Genomic DNA, 18786 nt, shown 5'->3' with positions numbered 1-18786 from the left:
CAGGCGCAAACAATAATGGACGTAGCTGGTCTCTCGCACCATGGTGAGACCTGCTAGGCACTTAGCTGAGTCAGAGGTCTATTTAGAAACAGGAAGTTTGTGGAACATGTTGTTTGTCGTTTTCGTAAACATTGAATGGGGGTGGACCTCGATTAACTTTCTTTTCCCATAATCAAGGCTGAGAAGAACTCGTGAGCGACGTACTCATACCGTAATGTGTTCTACATGACAATGACAATTCTTTATTAACGAGAGGTAAAATAAGCAAAAAAAAATCCATTTAGCTCTCGCCCTTTACAGGGGAAAAAATTAACTAAATAAATGATGTAATTAACTACTATGAGAATAATTTGCAGTAGTGGCTCAAGCTGTTGGTGGTGGTGTTGTATTGTGGTGTCGTCTGGAAATATTTCACAAGATTGGGATATGTGGAGAGGAAGATCGTTTATGTACATGGAGAAAAGAAGAGGTGCTAATACTGACCCTTCAGGAACACCAAATTTGCTTAAGAAGATCAGACAGTTTGTTGTTTACAGCGACTCTCTGAGTTCGATAATCGAGAAACGATGTAAGGAGTTTGTGCTGCCGGTACTTAGTTTATATAATTTTAGTTTTCTGATAAGCAGATTATGATCTATAAATCAAAGGCTTTGGCAAAATCAACAAATGAGGCAGCCGAAAAATGATTGTCATTAATATTATTTAGCCATTGTTCCACCATAGATGTAAGTGCAGTGTGGCAAGAGTGACGAGCCTAAAGCCGGATTGGTTTGTGTGGAAGAGTTCGTATCATATAAGGTGCTCTTGTAGGTGCTTATGAATGTGTTTTTCCCTACTAGCAATTCCTGCGAAATGTGCGTTCAATGTGTTGGGTGGTATTGTAATTGTGGGACCAGTTTGTCTTGACTTGTTGGCTAATTGATTGATGGCTTTCCAGATTAGTTTATTGTTCTTTTGCATTCAATGATTTTGCTAAAGTAGTTTTTCATTTTCTTCTTTTCATAGCGGTGCCAATGTTTTTTTGTTTTTGGTTTTTTTTTTAATTCAGCTTCTTGGCCCCTCTTTTTAAGTGTGTCTCTTACATTAATCGTGGCCTGGAGCTCCGGGTCGAACCAATCGGGTTTAATATTGTAACACGTTTGGTCCACAGCGGTACATGCTTATTAAATATTATTAGAAATTGGTTGTGCCAGTAGGTGATGGCTTCCTCTGACTCTGTAATATCGTATATTTTATTTAGGGGAGAGTTGTGTCCATCAGTTAGAAATTTAGATTCCACCAAGTTGTTTTTATTTTTAACATGCAGCAAGTTAACGTACGAGTTTCGCCTAGATTAATTCCCATTGCTAGGCGAGTTCATTGGAAGTGCATTGCAATTTATAGCAGTCATAATGGCACATTTTTCCCAGTTCAGATGGTGACTAACACCATAATTGTCTCTGAAATCTGATCCGGATATGACCTGAAGTACTCAGGGTCAATTCCAGCCTCGATCTGAAACGTAATCCGCCCCACATTGGTCTCGTGGTCTTATAACTCGAACGTTTCTGTCACAATAATTGTCATCCGCGTGGCCCGACCAGCCTAGGATCGATCTCGTTTTCCCCCGTTTTGCGAAAAGAACTCCAGTGGACACGTTCTTTTATCTTGACCATGTTGTAGAGTGAACCAAGACAGGTAAATGTACGCATCTTTTAACCAGTTTCAGATTCAACTTGTTATATTTCTCTTCACTTTTTTCTGGAGTCTCTTCTTGTTTCCCTAGCTGGCTGTGAGTAGATCTAGAGACTTGCAAATTCTCAGCAACATTTGGAAAAACGGAAATTCTGAAATGACTTGATAATATGCGGAAGTCATAAGCTTGCCAACACTTGTGCTGTCAAAGTAGGTTCGTCCCATAATTCAATGGGGTTTTAGAAGAGCATACATGCTAGTAAACACACATCTTGGATCTTACATAAGCAAATGTATGGTAAATAAGTAAAAACAAAGGAGATAACTGCCCAGAAATTATGTGCATAGACACATACATTCATGCATACACGAGCAGATTACAAATTGAACTTTCGCTTTTTCTTAGATGCACACACGAGCACACACACACACAGACTTGCATCGTCCGAATAACCTGTACATGCATATACAATATATCCTACGACAGAACCTTTACAGGACTTATATCCATTTCACAAACTCTCTTGTGCAGACACTCAGCTGAACGCAAAGAGGTGTATTGTTTTAAAAAAATTGTATGATGAAGCAGTCTACACAAGGTCATACAGAACACAACCCATCCAGCCGACATCATATCTAAAGGAAACTTGCGAAGAAAAAAAAACTGTCTAGGGTGACGCTACAATCAGACCCGGATCGCTTTTTGCATCCTTTATTTGGCCTGGGCCTCTGGTATATTTACTTGACATCTGAAGGGTAAATATAGACGGGTCCATGTTTTTTTACAGCCATATTGTGATCACATCATACAGAAGCAGTCAACCGAAAATTGTCTCACTAGAAGCTTTTTGCAGGTGAGCTTACCGGGGCTTACCGGGGCAAAATTCTGGTAGTGTTTGATTAATTAATCAGGTACTCAGAAACAGAAGTGTTCCCGTTTCATTCCCCTCATGCAAATTATGGTGACTATGTTAATTGTATTCCACTGTGATCTCACGTTTTCCGCGGAAACGGTACAAATCGTTGTGATAAGTACTTGATTAAATGATAGACGTGCTGCACAGATTGAAAATGCTTTAAAAGTACACACATTGTGAGAGTGAGGACTAATATACGCGTCATCGTAAAATGCATTAATAATTTCATAAAACCAGCATGCTGCATCAAGTACTGCAACCGGAACTGTACTCGGTACATATGCGTCCTCTGAAAACGTTATCATGCTCTCTCTCTCACACACACACAGGGTGAAAACAATCATTCTCACACACGGTGAAACAACCACGCATGCTCTCTCTCTCTCACACGCGCCGTACGATCGATCGACCCACCACTAACTATAGACACGACATCTAAGTGACGGGATAATTTCCATAACAATAAAAATAAAACCTTTTTATAAGCTTAGTGACAAAATTGATTATACAGCACAATTTCCTTGGACTATGCCCTAGCAAGCTAAGCTTGTTTATAATCACACTCGCTAGTCTGACCTCGACATTGGCTCCGCTACGAGCCAAGGGAGGAATAAAAAATATGTTAGCCTGCTGCACGTATGTTGCGCATAACTCTAAATAACACAACTTTGTCATTTTACTTACAAACACACCTCAAATGGTATCCAAAATCTTTGTGTTGTAGAGTACAAAGCATCAACGAAAGTTCACATATGATTTCAATGATTGTAGCTCAGAAAATGATTTGTATTAGTACTGGTTTCTAGACTATTCCTATGCGCATGCGCGTCTCTCTATTTTTCGTAACTTCCGGCTGTGTGCAGCGTTGTGTTCATTTTGGGTTGTAAGGGCTGCGAGGAAGCATTGAGAGCCTGTGTCGGATTGTGTTTTGACACTCGTGACTACAGCTTGCTGTTGTGGTTAACACAGCAGTCTAGATGCCTTTGCAGGACAGAGAACATCGTGGAAGAAGGTAAAAATTGTATCTCTTGTGCGAGGTTGAGGAAGTGTAATGATTTTAATGTTTACGGAAGTAGGTCAGACGGGAAAGGGTTGTTGAAAAAAAAAAAAAAAGCAAATGTGACATTTGATTATGTATTTAAACCTGCTTAGCTCAGCAGCTTCAAAGCTTCAGTAAATGCTTCAAAGACAATTTATGATGAGACTAATAGGAGGATAGTTTGAGACAAATATGCATAAAACAATGAAATGTTTACGCGAGTCCTGCATTGGATCATCTGTCATGCATGTGCAACTTGTGTAAGAAAAAGTTGATAAAAGTCACTGCTTACATTTTCACTTTTAACACAGAGGACATACTTTTTCAGACACCAAAGTTGATTTATCCCCCAAACTACTAAATTAGGTTTACATGGTTAGGATAAAGTACCTGCCATGTTTTTAGTAACAGTGTCACATAGTATGTGATATCTGTATATGCCTAAACGAAAGTGGCATTACTTACAACTGTTACATATAACAGTCCGCAGAAAAATATTATCTTAGTATCTGCATAAGTCATACGCAGAAATAACTTGCTTAGTTTAAATGTCACTCCATATTGTTCATGTAAGTTTAAAACAACCCATGCAGGAAGTAAAATTGTTGAGTCTGCAGAGATATGAAGTTGGAGACTTGAACAGCTGCCCATGCATTAGATTGATTAGAAGCTACTTTGAGTATTTCCTTCCTTTAAAAGAAAATGTTTCATTGTAAGGCTTAATTCAGCACATTCTTTAGTTTAAAAAAAATGAAAATCATTATCTGTTAAATTAATACTGTTAAGGGATACTGATGGGGTTTTATTTTTAGAAACATGATCTAGCAACTGTACATAATGAGTTAGGTTGTCAAATTGGGTTATGTTTATCTACATAAATTGTTGAACCATGATGCAGTTAGGATTATTTGTTTAGGGAACTCGTGACTCATTAAAATGTAAGGTGAAATTCATGTCAGAATGTACTTTTGATTGCATGTTCCCTTATGACCGTAAAGGTAAAGATAAAGTTCTATATATACAAAAACATTATTGACCAGCTGTACAGGATAAGATTGACTGGGGAAAGTGTGCATATGTCACTGTGCAGCAAGCTATTTATAAACTGGATAAGATCAGCTAATCAGATCAAATCAAATCAGACTTTATTGTCTGTCGAGGAGACCCAAGACAGAAATTTTTCTTTTGCTCACTAGGGCAGGCATACATACTCATACAGACATTTACACACACAGTTAGGAGTAAAGATACATTATCATGGTAGTTGGATCTCCGTCAAATGGTCAATGAAATTTCAATACCTTATATTTCTTTATATATATTACCACACACAAAAAAATGCGTTGGCATTGCAGACTGCAACTAAATGTATCTGAACTGCATTTTCATCATTCTCCTAGTACTTTGTCAGTTGATACTACTATCTGTTCATCACCTGTAGGCAAACAACATTATAAATTGTCATCTATTGGCCTGTGACAGAAATCCCTGCATTTCATTAATTATTTAGATTGAGCGCAGAGAGCTCGTCTTATTTGTTCGAAAGGGAGCACACATTGATGTTTGTACAGAAGAATTAGATATAGTTCACTAAGAAAGTTAAATATAAGCATGTACTCAGAAATTTAGCATATCATCTGTAGTTACTGTCTGTAGATCAGGGTTTTTTCCAAATATGTTTTCAAGTATAGTAGAAGAAGGATCTAGTACTGTAGTAGTAGAGGATTTTGCTGAAATGGAGAGGGAAGTTCAGGCCTGAGGAGAGGTGGGGGGAAGGGGGGTCTGGTGTACACAGGCCCGCAGCTGTGAAGGGGGCCCTTAGTGGATTTTTTTCCTTCTTCTTTTCTTTTAAGGAAAAGTTGACAGAACATTCCTCACTCTGGGAATTTTTTTTTTTTTCCTATGGTATACTACGAGTTTGATCCTATACCGTCATTTTTCCTCATTTACTAACCACTCACACGTAAACAACTTTTTATGTTCAAGTAGCGATTGATGTATGCCTTAGTCCATTTGTCCTAATATGTTTGCAGTCTATCTTACATTACTGAATGAAATGTAGCTATTGACATTCAAATTGTGAACATATACTGGGAAAATAATTTACGATTATTGTTACAAGGTGCCCGGACAGGTTGTCTGCCCCAGGGCCCGTGCTGGCTCTCGACGGCCTTGGGGAAGTTGGTTTATCTTTGTTTTTTTGCAAGTGATCAGCATTTGTAAATATTAGCTAGATGTGATTAATGAAAGCTTCAGGCCAATAATAGCCACCAGTGAGAAGCAAAATATGCATTTTAAATATGGTTGCATTTTGAGGAGTAGACTGTACTGCACCTTCTAGCAGTACATCAGGCTTAGCAGCTTAGTTTTCACTGCTGCACACTGTAGTGACCTAGTTTCGTCTTTTGCACAACAGCTTGTATAATACATCTGGTGTCTTGTGAGTGCCTCTTTTTGGTCCACGTGGCAGTCTTGAAAAGACTCCAATACTTTCAGCTCATGAGTTCTGATTATTGGCCAAATATAGAAGGGGATGTTTTAGATGCTGGGTAGCTATTGTGGTTTTACATTAGCTTGCCTTGGGGCTTAAAGAAAATTTAGGGTTCTTAATGGTGTAGATTTTAATTGAATATTAGTCAGGATTCAGCAAATGATGACTGTTTTTCTCACTATCAAGGTTTTGTCTTGGCTGGTTTTATTGAATTATTTTTCCCTATTTGTGGATGATGTCCCAATTGACTCTAGAGCTGTTGGCATATAAAACAATAGAGGGGCCATATTTCCATAATTTCCAGCCATTTGGCAGAGATGGTGTAATTTTCCAGAGTGCAAGTATGTGAAAGAGGAGGAGCACATTATGGACACTCTTTAACACCCTGCACCACCTAAAAAAAAGTTCTTGCCCTTTCTATCTGAACCAGTGAGGAGTTAGTTAAGCTTTCTTTATCGGATAATGCCAGCTAGCAAAAGAGTACATTTGACAGTGAGTGGGAAAGCTTGCATAAATTCTAGCAACTTAAGCCCATGCCTGTTTCTGTCTGAGCAAGGCACATCACCTTTTGTGACTGCTTTTTATGTTATAATCATCTGTGAAAATAAATTTTTGAAAGCATGTCGGTAATACTGGAGAGGGGAGATTGGTAGGGCAGTGATTAAAATGCCTGTCACCATGACAGTGAGAATCATGTGTCAGTGAATCTGGGTTCATAGATTGACAGATCTCTCTTTGGATGCGACATCTATTTACAGTTTCCTCCTCAAACCACCAATAGCTACATGGGTGTGTACATATTCATGTATGTAAAGCACTTTGGGCCTCGTTTTGGGAAAATACACACTGTCAGAGAGAGAGTATGTGTGTAAAATAAAGTAACTGAGAGGCCTAGTTCTAGATAAAGAACTGAACAGATTAAGCAGAGATTTCTTTAGACGTGGTCTCAGTATACTAATAAAGCATTGTGTCATGGGATTCGCTCTTGTAATTTCTCATAACATTCACATATATGTACTGTAATGAAAAATGATGAAATTTAACTTTTTTTCCTTTTTGTTTCAGAATGGGAAAGAGAATGCGCCTTGTGCGATACCTGGAACTCATTGTCAATGATCGCAATTAGTCCATCAAGTAAAGTGCCGCTTTCAAAGGTTTTGATTTTTTGGTGGGACTTGGAGAGATTAAGTGGAAACTGCCTCTAAGAAGATCTGAGGAAGTATTTTTTCAAGATGTCAGATTTAAGTGATGGGGAGGAAGGAATCCTCCTATTTCCAATCACAGACATTGATCAGCCCATGAAAGATGCATCACATTCAGAACCAGAAGGCTTTGGTACCAGTGGCAGCGATGCCGATGAGGACGAGGTTCATAAACCTGCTATGACCCTTCGAGAACGCCGCATTAAGCGTGCCTATGGAGTTGCTATACCAGTCAACCGTACTTTGCAACCTCTCAATGTCTCAAAGTCTCAGTCGCCCAGCAGCCACCGCATCCAGTGGCTTCGGGCATTTCACAAAGCTAGGAAGGCCAAGGACCCCTGGGCCGAGTTTCACATTAATGATTATGATTGTGAGGTTTGCACACGCTATCGGTACAATGCCCTGAAGAAAACATGGGTAAAGGATGATGTCCTGGTCAAGATGGAAACAAAAGTGAGAAAATATATTCTTCATAAATTTTACTTAGGTCTCGATAAAAAAAAAATGATATGCTTTTAAAGCAGATTATTGATTTGGATGGATTTTAAAAGCATTGTTTTGAAACTGGATTTTCCATTGCATTTGTTAAGAATCCATTAGGCACACAGTGGAATGCTTTTGCACACAGCACTTTTTTGTGGTAAAATCCACATCTCATGTATTATAAATTTGACTTACTGTTTTAAAACTCTTTTAAAAACTCATTTTGCATTATATTTTTTTGTTCTTTGCAGCCATTCACCAGAGGAGCAATGAGGCAGTGTTTCCGGCTGTAAGTTGTTTTAGATGTTTGTGTTGAGACATTCACTTTTTCAGGGTTAGGGTAAAAAAGGTGCACAAAGGTAGAAGTCCTTTTATAGTTTTAAAATTAAACATTTTTAAAATTTATTTACCATCAAACTATAAAAAGTGTGTTCACCTACATGTAGTTATATTACTGAGTTCTGTTTAATCTCTTCAGTAAATTCAACACACCAGTGGTTTTTAATATTGTAGGAAAAAGTTGTCAACATTCTGCACACTTGATTGGAAGCATGCTCAGAATTATGTGGCCAAGAACTATTTGGAGAACGTGGAGCGAGATGTTTACTTTGAGGATGTGAAACTGCAGATGGAGGCCAAGCTGTGGGGAGAAGAATACAACAGACATAATCCACCAAAAAAGGTAGACAACTTATGGTTTTGGTCCTTTCACTGCTACTTGAATTATGGTGACGTGGCTTTCCTTGAGACTAATGATGTGTGTTTCAAGTAATGTGTTCCTAGGTATTTGGATAACCTCTTTCATTTGTGTGTCCTTGTAGGTAGACATATTTCAGATGTATGTGTTGGAGTTTAAGAATCGCCCTGGCTCACCTCTGTTCCACCTTGAGCATTTCATTGAGGGGGAGTACATTAAGTACAACTCAAACTCTGGCTTTGTGGAAGACAAACTCAGGCTTACACCACAGGTAGGTGCATGCCTAAAACCACCATTTTGACGTCTCCCATGTGTTAGCCTAAAAATAATTTTTTCTTGTGTTTTTACCAGTGAATATAGTCCTACAGAAAGGAGTCACATGAGCATAACAAGGAAGTGAGGTTGTGAGAGAGTATGTCTGTGAGAAATTAACATAGGAGTGATTTGAAATCATCGACTTAGTGAAAACATAGGCCTTTATCCATGTCATACTAACTTAGCAGAATTTAATCCTTATTTTAATTGAAAATTATTTTAATTTAAAAAGTTGCTTCATTTCACTATCAGAAATGATTTTTTTGTCTGACAAAGGCATTCAGCCACTTCACATTTGAACGTTCTGGACACAAACTGATTGTAGTGGATGTCCAAGGGGTTGGTGACCTGTACACAGATCCACAGATTCACACCATGGATGGCGAAGGCTATGGGGATGGCAATCTGGGGCCCAAGGGCATGGCACTCTTTTTCCATTCCCACATGTGCAATTCAATCTGTAAAAGTTTGCACCTCACACCATTTGACCTTGCTCCCACAGTCGTGGCCACCCACAATGACTATATTTCAAAGCAGGTAAATGAATATTTCAAAGCAGGTGAATGATGTTTCATGTTTGTTAAAACTCTCTTCTTTCTGATTCAGTAGTCAAACATGCATATGTTTCTTTCATCTGAAGTTCATGAACATATGCACATATATTTAATCAGGTTCTGTTAAGGAAAGTTTGGTATGGGGGGTTGGGATGACAAGTTTATACTGCAAGGAATGTAATACAATGACCGGTAAATACTTTTTTCTGAAAATGAGATAAAAGCAGTTTGCAACATTGTTTCAATCCTGCAAATGCAGGGAGCTTGATTGTAGCTTTTAAGGTCTTGTGCCCACTTCTTTGCAACAGTTCTACTTATTTATTTAGTGTTTTCTACTTTTTGGCAGCTGTTCTACTTGTAGTGTTTTCAACCTTGCTGTTTTATTATTCCAGAAAAAGTATGCTACAACCAGGGTACGCGGCAAAGAGGAAATGTGTATCAGTGCATCATATAAAGAGATGATCGATCTCACAGCTCTGCTTGGTCGACAACACTCATCCAACTCTCAGTCTTCAGTTGAAGGTTTTGACGATGATGATGGCTCTCTCTTGAGTCCTACAAGTGAAGATGAGCCAATGTCTTCAGATGCTCCAAGTCCTGGCATGTTCACCAGGAGTCGCTACACAAGTGAAAGCGAAAACTCTGCTACAGAGGTGATTGTCAGCATGAGTTTGTGCTCATAAATGAGAGAGAGAAAAACAAACATTGCTGCAGCAAGCCTTTTCCCACATAATCCCCAACAACCACCATGGGTTAAATAGCACAGATGAACCAAAACTGAATTGCCCTCTGGGATGAATAAAGTCTTACAAGAAATAAATGATCATAGTTATAACAAATACATTCTTTGTGTTACTTGACCCGAAAACTTAGCTGCTGCTTTTTTTTTATAAAAAGTTAATAGTTTTATGAGAAAAATACAAATGTTGCTTTTATTGGAAGAACTTTTTTTTTAAGGGGTAAAGGGAAGCCCCCAAAATTGAAACATAGGCAGCAGCAGCAGCAGCAGCTTAATATCATAGTGATCTATAAAATGTACTGTTACAAACAAGCAAATCTTGACTCATTAACATTAAATTTAAGCTGTAAATGCAGAACTAACTTGCCTGTAGTTAACTGGCATTACATTTTGCTTCAGGACTTTTTGGGTTGTAGGGCTTGACTGCATCAGGTTATTGAAGAAACTAACAATGATATGCTGGGATAGGTTATGAAGATTGTTATAGACATCATAGTCCAAAGCCTTTTATCTAGTTTAGATTAATTAAACTTGACTTACATTCACTCTGACATATGGTTCTCACTTCACCGTGTGCTGTGATCATATTGATGGCATGGGAGTGGGAGGGTGGACATCATTTTAAAGTCATACTTACTCAGAATTCATCATCTCACAGGATGAGGAACGGAAAAAGTTTCAGGAGGCTCATGCATTATCTCGGCCATCATGTGTCAACTTTGAACTGGACATGAGAAAGCTGTCAAATCTTCGCATAGGCGAATCTGTCCTGGGACAGGTATATCTTTGTGCTGGTTCATTCAGCTTGCATGCATTTTTATTTTTGTAGTGCTGATTGTAAATAAATGATTAAGTAAGATTTGATCAGATATAAAGATTCAGATCATTTTCATGCTGTAACAGCTTGCCAAAATAAATGCAGACGTAGAACTGCTTTTGCTTGCTGGCAGGCATGTGAGTGACTAAAACCTTTGAAACATGTTCTTGTTTAAAGCTTGACATCAATCACAGTGACTGTGTATGATGTCATTGCCACAGATTCACCATGAGATGGCCAAGTATCATGAGATTGGGCGCTTTTCTGTGAAAGAGGATGTGGTGGACTGGGAAGCAGTGCTGTTTCACGAAGAACATGCAGCACAGCTCGGAGTGCTTGAGGCTATCACAACAATGGCTCGCCTCTATCTTGGCCTACCCAGGGATGTTCTGATAAACTGCACTGTTGAGGTACATCTTGGTTTTGGTTCAGTTTTGTTAGACTTTTTGGTTTTGTGAAGGCATAGTAGCATGAAGTGCAGCAAACCTCATCATAGATTTTGTAAGTTTCAAGGGCTAACCTACTTAGTAAACATTTTGTTTCTTTCATGTAGTCTTTGTGAAAATGATTTATTTATGAAGGAATTTTCATTGAATTTTATTTCAAAATTACACTGAAAGTACCCAGTATAATGAATGCAGTTTTCCAAACAATGGTTTGCTTGTGTTTGTACACATCATAGCAAAGTGACGAGAACATCGACGTGGGTGTGGACTACATGCTGCAGGCTGCAGAAGCTGGAGACCGTAGTGCTATAATCTACATGGCCAAAGCCTTTGACTCTGGCCATAATCTTGGCACTCGCAGGTCAGATTCTTCTGAAGTTCTATAGCTCTGGTCACCTGCCATTTATTTTGAGCATTGTTAGGCATCAACATTTTTTATAACATTTCTTTTATATAATTAACCACAAGAGATGTTTTCTAATTTCAGTGGTCTCGTGAAAAAGGTTTATTTAAGTTGTCTTTAAGGATTATGTTTATTTCCTTTGTATTGGTCAATTGTCACTAGCATTTTCATATGCATCTGAAGCTTGTGTATGCTAGTGCTTTATTTAAGATTTCCAACATTACTGCTTAGTGAGATAACATGAGGTTTAATTGGAAAGGCATATGAAAAAGGTGCTTATTGATCTTTCCTGTCAAAGCAAAAGTGAAAGCAATCAGTCTTCTTTACACATCATTTGTAATAACTGCTGCCATCGTGTCAGCTTAGTGTTTGTGCTTGTCATGGTTAAATTCACTATTAGTACATTTCAAATAGCTGGAGTTGCAAACATAGGCTATGCAGCAATGAGAAAAAAATCAACAGCATCCTGGGGAAAAAAACAGTATCCTACTCTTCCAAATCTGTTGCCTGTGCCAACTGAATCTAATTTTGCTTTTGGTGCAGATCTCAGTCTTGGGAAGATGCTGTTCATTGGTACCAACGTGCTGTGGAGACAGATGAGCATGATGAGGGGGGCCATTATGACTCCACCATGGAAGACCCCCAGTACCTCTTGTTGTCCCGTCAGGCAGAAATGTATCAGCAAGGAGGCTATGGGCTGGATAAAGATCCACAAATTGCTGGTAAAGTCAAAATGCACTGTTAAGACATAGCTAATTTGGGGAGAAGGAGACGGAATGCTACAAAGAGATGCATTAGCAGTAATATTATTGACTGTTTAACCACTGACCGCTGGTAGGGCAGAATGTACTTTTAATACTGTGAGGAAAACTGGGATGTCCAGCAACTATAACCTGCTTTGCCCTGTCATTTAGAGGCTGTAGTGATATTCATCATTGCATCGGGTTTCTGATATTTTTGTTTCTGTTCCAGGTGACTTATACACACAAGCTGCAGAAGCAGCTACTGAAGCCATGAAAGGGCGCTTAGCAAACAAATTCTTCCAGTTAGCTGAGGAAGCATGGGCAGAAGTAGATGAGTGATCCAATTATTTCAGACAACAAGAAAATGATTCTGCTCCCATTGCAACTAACATTGTGTTTGGCAGAAAGCACATGAAGAAGACATAATTGACCTTCTGGTGTATTTAAAGATAAAAGTGAAGAAGACAATTGATCTTCTGATTCATTTAAATCTCTTTCCCCCCCCCTTTTTTTTAAAAATGCATCCTAGAGCTGTGCTATTGCAGAATTGACTATTATAAGCTATAAAGTAATGAACAATATCCTTAATGACTGATTAGTGATAATGTTAATGAAAATTTTTTGGGGGATAGTATTAGAGGGCTTGTAAGAAAATTTCCCAGGGAGAAAGGGGGGAAAGCCATGTGCATAGGAAAGTAACATTTTCTTACTAAAAGCAAAGACTCTTGGCATATCTCCCTGTTTTTTACAGTCTAATTAATAGGATTTGGCTTTGTCAAGTAATTGCAGGGGGTACTTTTGTATATTTCAAAATATCTTGTATAAAGTTTGAAAAAAAAAATCCTATTTTGCTGAATTGAATTTTAAAGACTTGTGTGTTGTATTTTGTGTTTCACAAGTGAAATTATACAGTGTGGCATTACATTTTTAAAAAATTTTTTAAACATATATTTTAATACCATCCCCAAAATGAGGTAGGTGTCAACATTTTTTACTTTAATATTTGCTTATCACTCACTGTTCCTTGTCCATTTTTCCAAGTGTCAAACTATTGACATTGTACTGAGTTAATGGTTTAACAAAATACCTTTGATCCAAAAGTAAAATAGCTGTTTTCATGTTTATTGAAATCTTTCTTGATCACTTGTGACTGTTCACATCAGCTTCAAAGCATGGTCTGCTTACTATAAGGCTACGGAAACATTTTTGTTATCACTGAAAAGCCTGTAAAGAACATTTTTGTTCTGTGTATAGCTGTCAAAAGTAACCCATATGTGGATCTAAAATGACTTTAGTAAATATTGAAGACTATGCACATCATTTTTACTCCCATTAACAGTAGAAACTGACATTTTTTGTTTGTTTTTTTTTTTTAAATTCATGAAATACCATTCAATTTTAAATGCAAAACGTACCATTTAGACTCTGTTATATATCTAGCAAATCCCAGCTCTTCCATTTTAAATCAGGGCAGATCCATAAAAAGGTTGAAGTTGTGTGAATAGTTACATTAATCATCATTATCATCTTATGATCACTTCTCCTGGAGTCTGGTGTGTGTATGTTTTGAATAAGTAAACATGTGGGTGTCTCTCATTCACCATTGCATGAAAAGCAGGTTTGTAATTAGTATACTATAAAACAGACCTGATGCCTTTAAATCCACAATTGAGCACAAATTAATTTTACTAGTATTTTAAAGCTTAGGTATCTTTAGCATGTTTTTCCAAAGTAAAATGTGTTTACTTCAAATAGTATCCTCTATACTTTCAGTGATTTTGTTAAACATTATTTAGGATATTGCTTTTTTTTTCTTTTTCTTTTTTGATTTGACATTTTTTGTAATTTTTCCATGGCTGTGTTCACATTCATTTTTATATTAGAAGTTATCTATTATAAAGGGGTAGTCAAAATTATGTTAACACTTATGGATCATTTTCTCCGTTTAAATGTTAACATAAATATGACTAATCCTGTACAAATTTGGTGTCAATTTTACCTAAGAAATAGTTGTCAGATTACAGATGGACAGAAACACAAATGCCAAATTTGGGTTTTCTTGGAACTATATATATCCATGGTGCACACGCATTAATGGGACATAAATGTAAATGTTAGAAGGATAATGGTCATTTTTATTTTTGATAGCTGTAAATAACAGCTGATTGAGAATCACTTCCTGTCAGCTAAGTCTTGCTGTGGCTATTGGTTTATTTTTTATGATTATGTCATACACTACTGAGAATTTTATGCAGTTTTTTTTTTTTTTTTTTGCTTCCGCACTTAAGTTTTGTACGTGCAATAAAACCTCATAAACTATTAATGGTTTCATAGAAAAATAGCATAAATAGTGGAAAGAGTATTGCAAAGAAAGCAGACAGTGTTACTGAATTACAGTTTTTCAGGGTAGAATGTGGAAACCGTTGCAGATACCAGAAGCATCCTTTACAGCTGCTCATTACTCACTGGACCCTTCCAGTGTTCATCCTGTTAGGACTCTGTTTCTTCTTACTGTATGGGTTAAACCCATAAAGCAGTAAACTCTGAACAACATAACAGCATCCTATATAACTCTAACTATTAAATAAATATGCACATAAAAAATAAATCTCCTTTAGAGATTTCTTTTACTGACTGAAGAATTAATTTTACTGTTACCATGTCAAATGCAAAGCATTTATATACTGTTCCTCAGTAGGGGATCTTTTATGTCTCAATTTTCTGTCACTTTCAGCTTTGTTTTACTGTATGATGCATGTTCACCCATCTTTTGCAGTAATACAGCAGAGTGAAAACATGGGTATTACATTTGTATATTGAGACATTTAGCCTGAATGCTATTGAGTTATGCAAGCTAAGCTGAAAGTTTCTGTCCCATGTTTGCTTTGTACCAACAAGGTCAAGGTAGAATATAAAATAAACTATTTCCATGAAACCATTATGTCCATGCTTTCATTTAACATTTCATTGGCACCTAAACAGAAGATGACGGCTTTGCGCTCACATTTTAAAGGCAGCTTAATGGTCTATACATGAAAATGTCTAGACATTTTCACCTGAAAAATAATCAGTTGTGTTGCTCTTTTTCTCTAGAAAAAAGTGCAGCTTGGTGTTTAGGGGTTTGGCCATGGTTACGAAAATCTGTTTTTGAATTTCCATGGAATATAGTTATTGATAAGAAGTTGTGCCAACTTCTTTATGTCTTGTCGTTATTGTCTATGAAGACAAGTAGATTACCTTCTTTTTTGTTAGTCATATTACTATTTTATTGATTTCTTTGTTTTGTTTTAAACACCATTTGAATATATGTCAATATTTTCTTAATTGCATAATGTGCACATACTTTTCAAACTGCACAGATTAATGTTAATGGATTTTTATTCTTTTTTATCAGACTTTCTGCAGATGTGTAAAATACCTATTGGAAGTACAGTAGTACTTGGCACAATAAAAAAATGAGAAAGCACTCTCACTTATCTGAATATGCCTGCTAGATTTTTCTGTCACCAGGGAGTGTTTTTTTGTGCAGCCTGCAGCTGTTGTAGCTGTAGAAAACATGCACAAAATCCATTCATACATTTCATTGTTTTCCAGCTTTTTGCTTGCTGGTGTTTGTCATTGGTATTTTGGGTAGGGTGTTGAGAAGTTTTCTTTTATTCTCTTTTTATTGGGGATTGGAGAGAGTTTTGTGATCAATCATATCACTGGTTGGGCTTATGTGTCGTCATCATCCACATAGTCATAATCGGCTCTACATTCCAGTCCTTGTGAAGGCTTCTGTGCTTTTTTTTTTTTTTTTTTTCCAGTTGCACTGTTTCTGGACAAAATGTGCACAGACTAGAGGCTGTTGGTAGTGCTGTTGGCAACAGATAGTAGCCCCATCTCACTGTTTGCAGACAAAAGTATGTCCGTGCTCCATTTACCCATGTATTGGTACCTTTACGAAACAGTCTGGTGCGTCTCTAGATAACGTGCCAGTGTCATGATGTGCACTGATGTATTTTTGCAACGGAAGTCTGGCACAGGAAGTAGAGTTCCTTCTAGCAACATAGAAAATACAAAGGTGCTGTAGTGGATATATACATATGTAAAATAGTAATATATTTTATGCCTTAATCTTTGCGGTTTGAATTTTGTATGCAGTATTTAGATGCCATGCTTTCCAAGCAGAAGGGGGGGGGGGGAACTGTTGTTTGGGAAAAGCCATCTTTGTAAATGTCAGAGCTGGAAAGTTCTATTTTGTGATGTTAAATGGAATGTCTTTACCCTTCAAAAAGGTCACTCTGAAATTGAAATATATAGTTTCCAAAAAATTACATTAACAAAAAAAATTTTAATTTTTTTCCCTGAAGGCTTTGGTAACTTTTTAAAAATGTATGCCAGAATTTGATGAACAGAATGTCATAATCTGAACATCCATTTTGATTGAATTTATCCCCTGGGATTAGCAGTGATTGGTTTAACTAACATTTAATTTCTGCAATATACACTGCCTTGGTTTTTAGTGTGCGATAGTGTTAAACATTAATACCCTTGAGTATAATTTTTACCCAAGCATTGTATTAATTAAGCAATAATTAAAAGCTTTCCTTGATATTTATTGTCTTGTAGTCTGCCAGCACCAGAAAAAATCATCATCAAATGATAAAATACTGCTTTTTTTTTTGGCCAACGTTTTTTTCTGTTCTAGGAATCTTCTGTTGTGATTGGGGGCTGGTTAGTCATGCAAATTGAATATACATGAACTGTTACAAACTGGACTCAATGTAATGAGTCCCAACAAAAAAAGGGAACGGTTGAAAACAACATATTGCGTGAAACAGGGTGTTGTGTTGGAGATGTTGCTGTGGTTTCAGGTTACTGAGCCAGTTTTTTTACCATGCTACTTGCACTCCAGCTGCTGACTGGTGTGAAGTTTCCTAAGTGAAGACTTGAGATGATTTAGTCATGATCTATTTCTTTGTTAGTGTGTATCATTGCTTATCACTTACTTAGCTGATCATTTCATTTGTGGCAAAGAAAGGTGATAGTATTTAAATCCAACATTTAAATCACAGGTTTACATTTCTAGAAATATATATTAGTGCTATAGTGAAGGCATACACAAGAATTGCATTGCCATCCTTGCTGATAAGTCAATTCTTTCTTCAAAAAATTGACGAGGATTTTCTTTGTTCAAAAGTAACTTGTACTGATTTTGGATTGTTTATATTTTAGCATGAATTACTGATAAAGCCATCAGAGTTGGTTTGCTTTGGAGATCAAAATTGGACTGATTTGGTTTGGGTTTTTTTTTTTTCATAAGCATGACATACTTTCTTACTTTGGTATTTTCACAGTTTTTGGATTGTTGGGAATGCATTTTGTCTCCCTGGTTGTAAATTAAAAATAAAACTTGAATAAATAAAAAAAAAATGTGTGTTAGTGTTGTATGCATTTCAGAGATGCGCGCATGTTTTCATAGATGACAGAAAAATCTGGTGTCTCGTGGTTTCCATCAGTTTTTACAAATTCCGAGCATTGCAGTGGCTTAGTATTTTCATGCGTGGCACACACACACCCAGCTGGGGTCCTAGCTGACCACACCTATCCAATGCAAGCGACTACGATACACAAGGAGTGGAGGTGACTGTTGCAATACTTTGCCAACAAATCCCTGTCTGATGTCCCGCTGGGCTCTAGGATTAGGCTACGGTTAGTACAGCGATGAGTATAGGCGTTGGTAAGCAGTGCAGTGTACCGACAGCTTGGACTGGGATCTTGAAGTTCCCTGCCTTTGTTTAGAGAAAGGATTGAAGGTACGGTTTCCTGTGCGTGACGTCACTTCCGTCACCTCGCGCTGGGAGCCATGCCAACATTGGTGATACTGAGTGTTGGGCGCAGCAACCAATCCCAACCCACCCACCAGTCCGAAAATCAAACAAAACTCAACCTAACACCTATTCGGAAACGAAATAGTTATAACAACCAGATTCACGAAGTTGTGTGCGTTTGCGAGGAAGCAAGAATGATAAGTTTACATACTGTATATTCAAGCGGATAAGATAGCAGTTCCCCCTACCGTTCCTTAAAATGACTTATTTATTCTGGATGTCTACACTCCTCGATCACGTGTCTGTCCACCATACCTTTGCTTTGTGTACATCCAAACAAGCTACGCAGCTCATGCAAGTAGTTTTCCCCAAAGCTCCCCAAAGCCATAGTCAGGGTCAGAACCTCCCTTCCATCCCAAGCGCCGCCAAGGAGGAACTTTAACAGCGTTACAC

The 18786-nt window shown here is 37.5% G+C and overlaps 1 protein-coding gene across 4 annotated transcripts; it reads left to right on the top strand.

Annotated features, from left to right (window-relative positions):
• Positions 1-1325: 1325 nt before the first annotated feature.
• Positions 1326-17937, top strand: LOC112561805 (eukaryotic elongation factor 2 kinase-like). 4 transcript variants are annotated; one of them, XM_025234547.1, is made up of 13 exons: positions 1326-1677; positions 3455-3603; positions 7187-7776; positions 8058-8095; positions 8320-8488; positions 8628-8774; positions 9095-9355; positions 9765-10025; positions 10770-10889; positions 11150-11338; positions 11611-11735; positions 12321-12499; positions 12750-17937. In XM_025234547.1, exons 3-13 carry the CDS (start codon positions 7354-7356, stop codon positions 12857-12859), a joined length of 2022 nt encoding a protein of 673 aa, XP_025090332.1. In that variant the 5' UTR covers positions 1326-1677; positions 3455-3603; positions 7187-7353; the 3' UTR covers positions 12860-17937. The 4 variants fall into 4 exon arrangements, with proteins under 4 accessions (XP_025090332.1, XP_025090340.1, XP_025090348.1 ...); XM_025234555.1 differs by having other exon boundaries at positions 1326-1683; XM_025234563.1 differs by lacking the exon at positions 3455-3603.
• The last annotated feature ends 849 nt before the right edge of the window (positions 17938-18786 follow it).

This window comes from Pomacea canaliculata, linkage group LG1, assembly GCF_003073045.1.
Source record: "Pomacea canaliculata isolate SZHN2017 linkage group LG1, ASM307304v1, whole genome shotgun sequence".
NCBI classification, from domain to species: Eukaryota; Metazoa; Mollusca; class Gastropoda; order Architaenioglossa; family Ampullariidae; genus Pomacea; species Pomacea canaliculata.
Note: the sequence above shows the minus strand (reverse complement) of the source record. Positions and strands in the feature narration are given on the sequence as shown.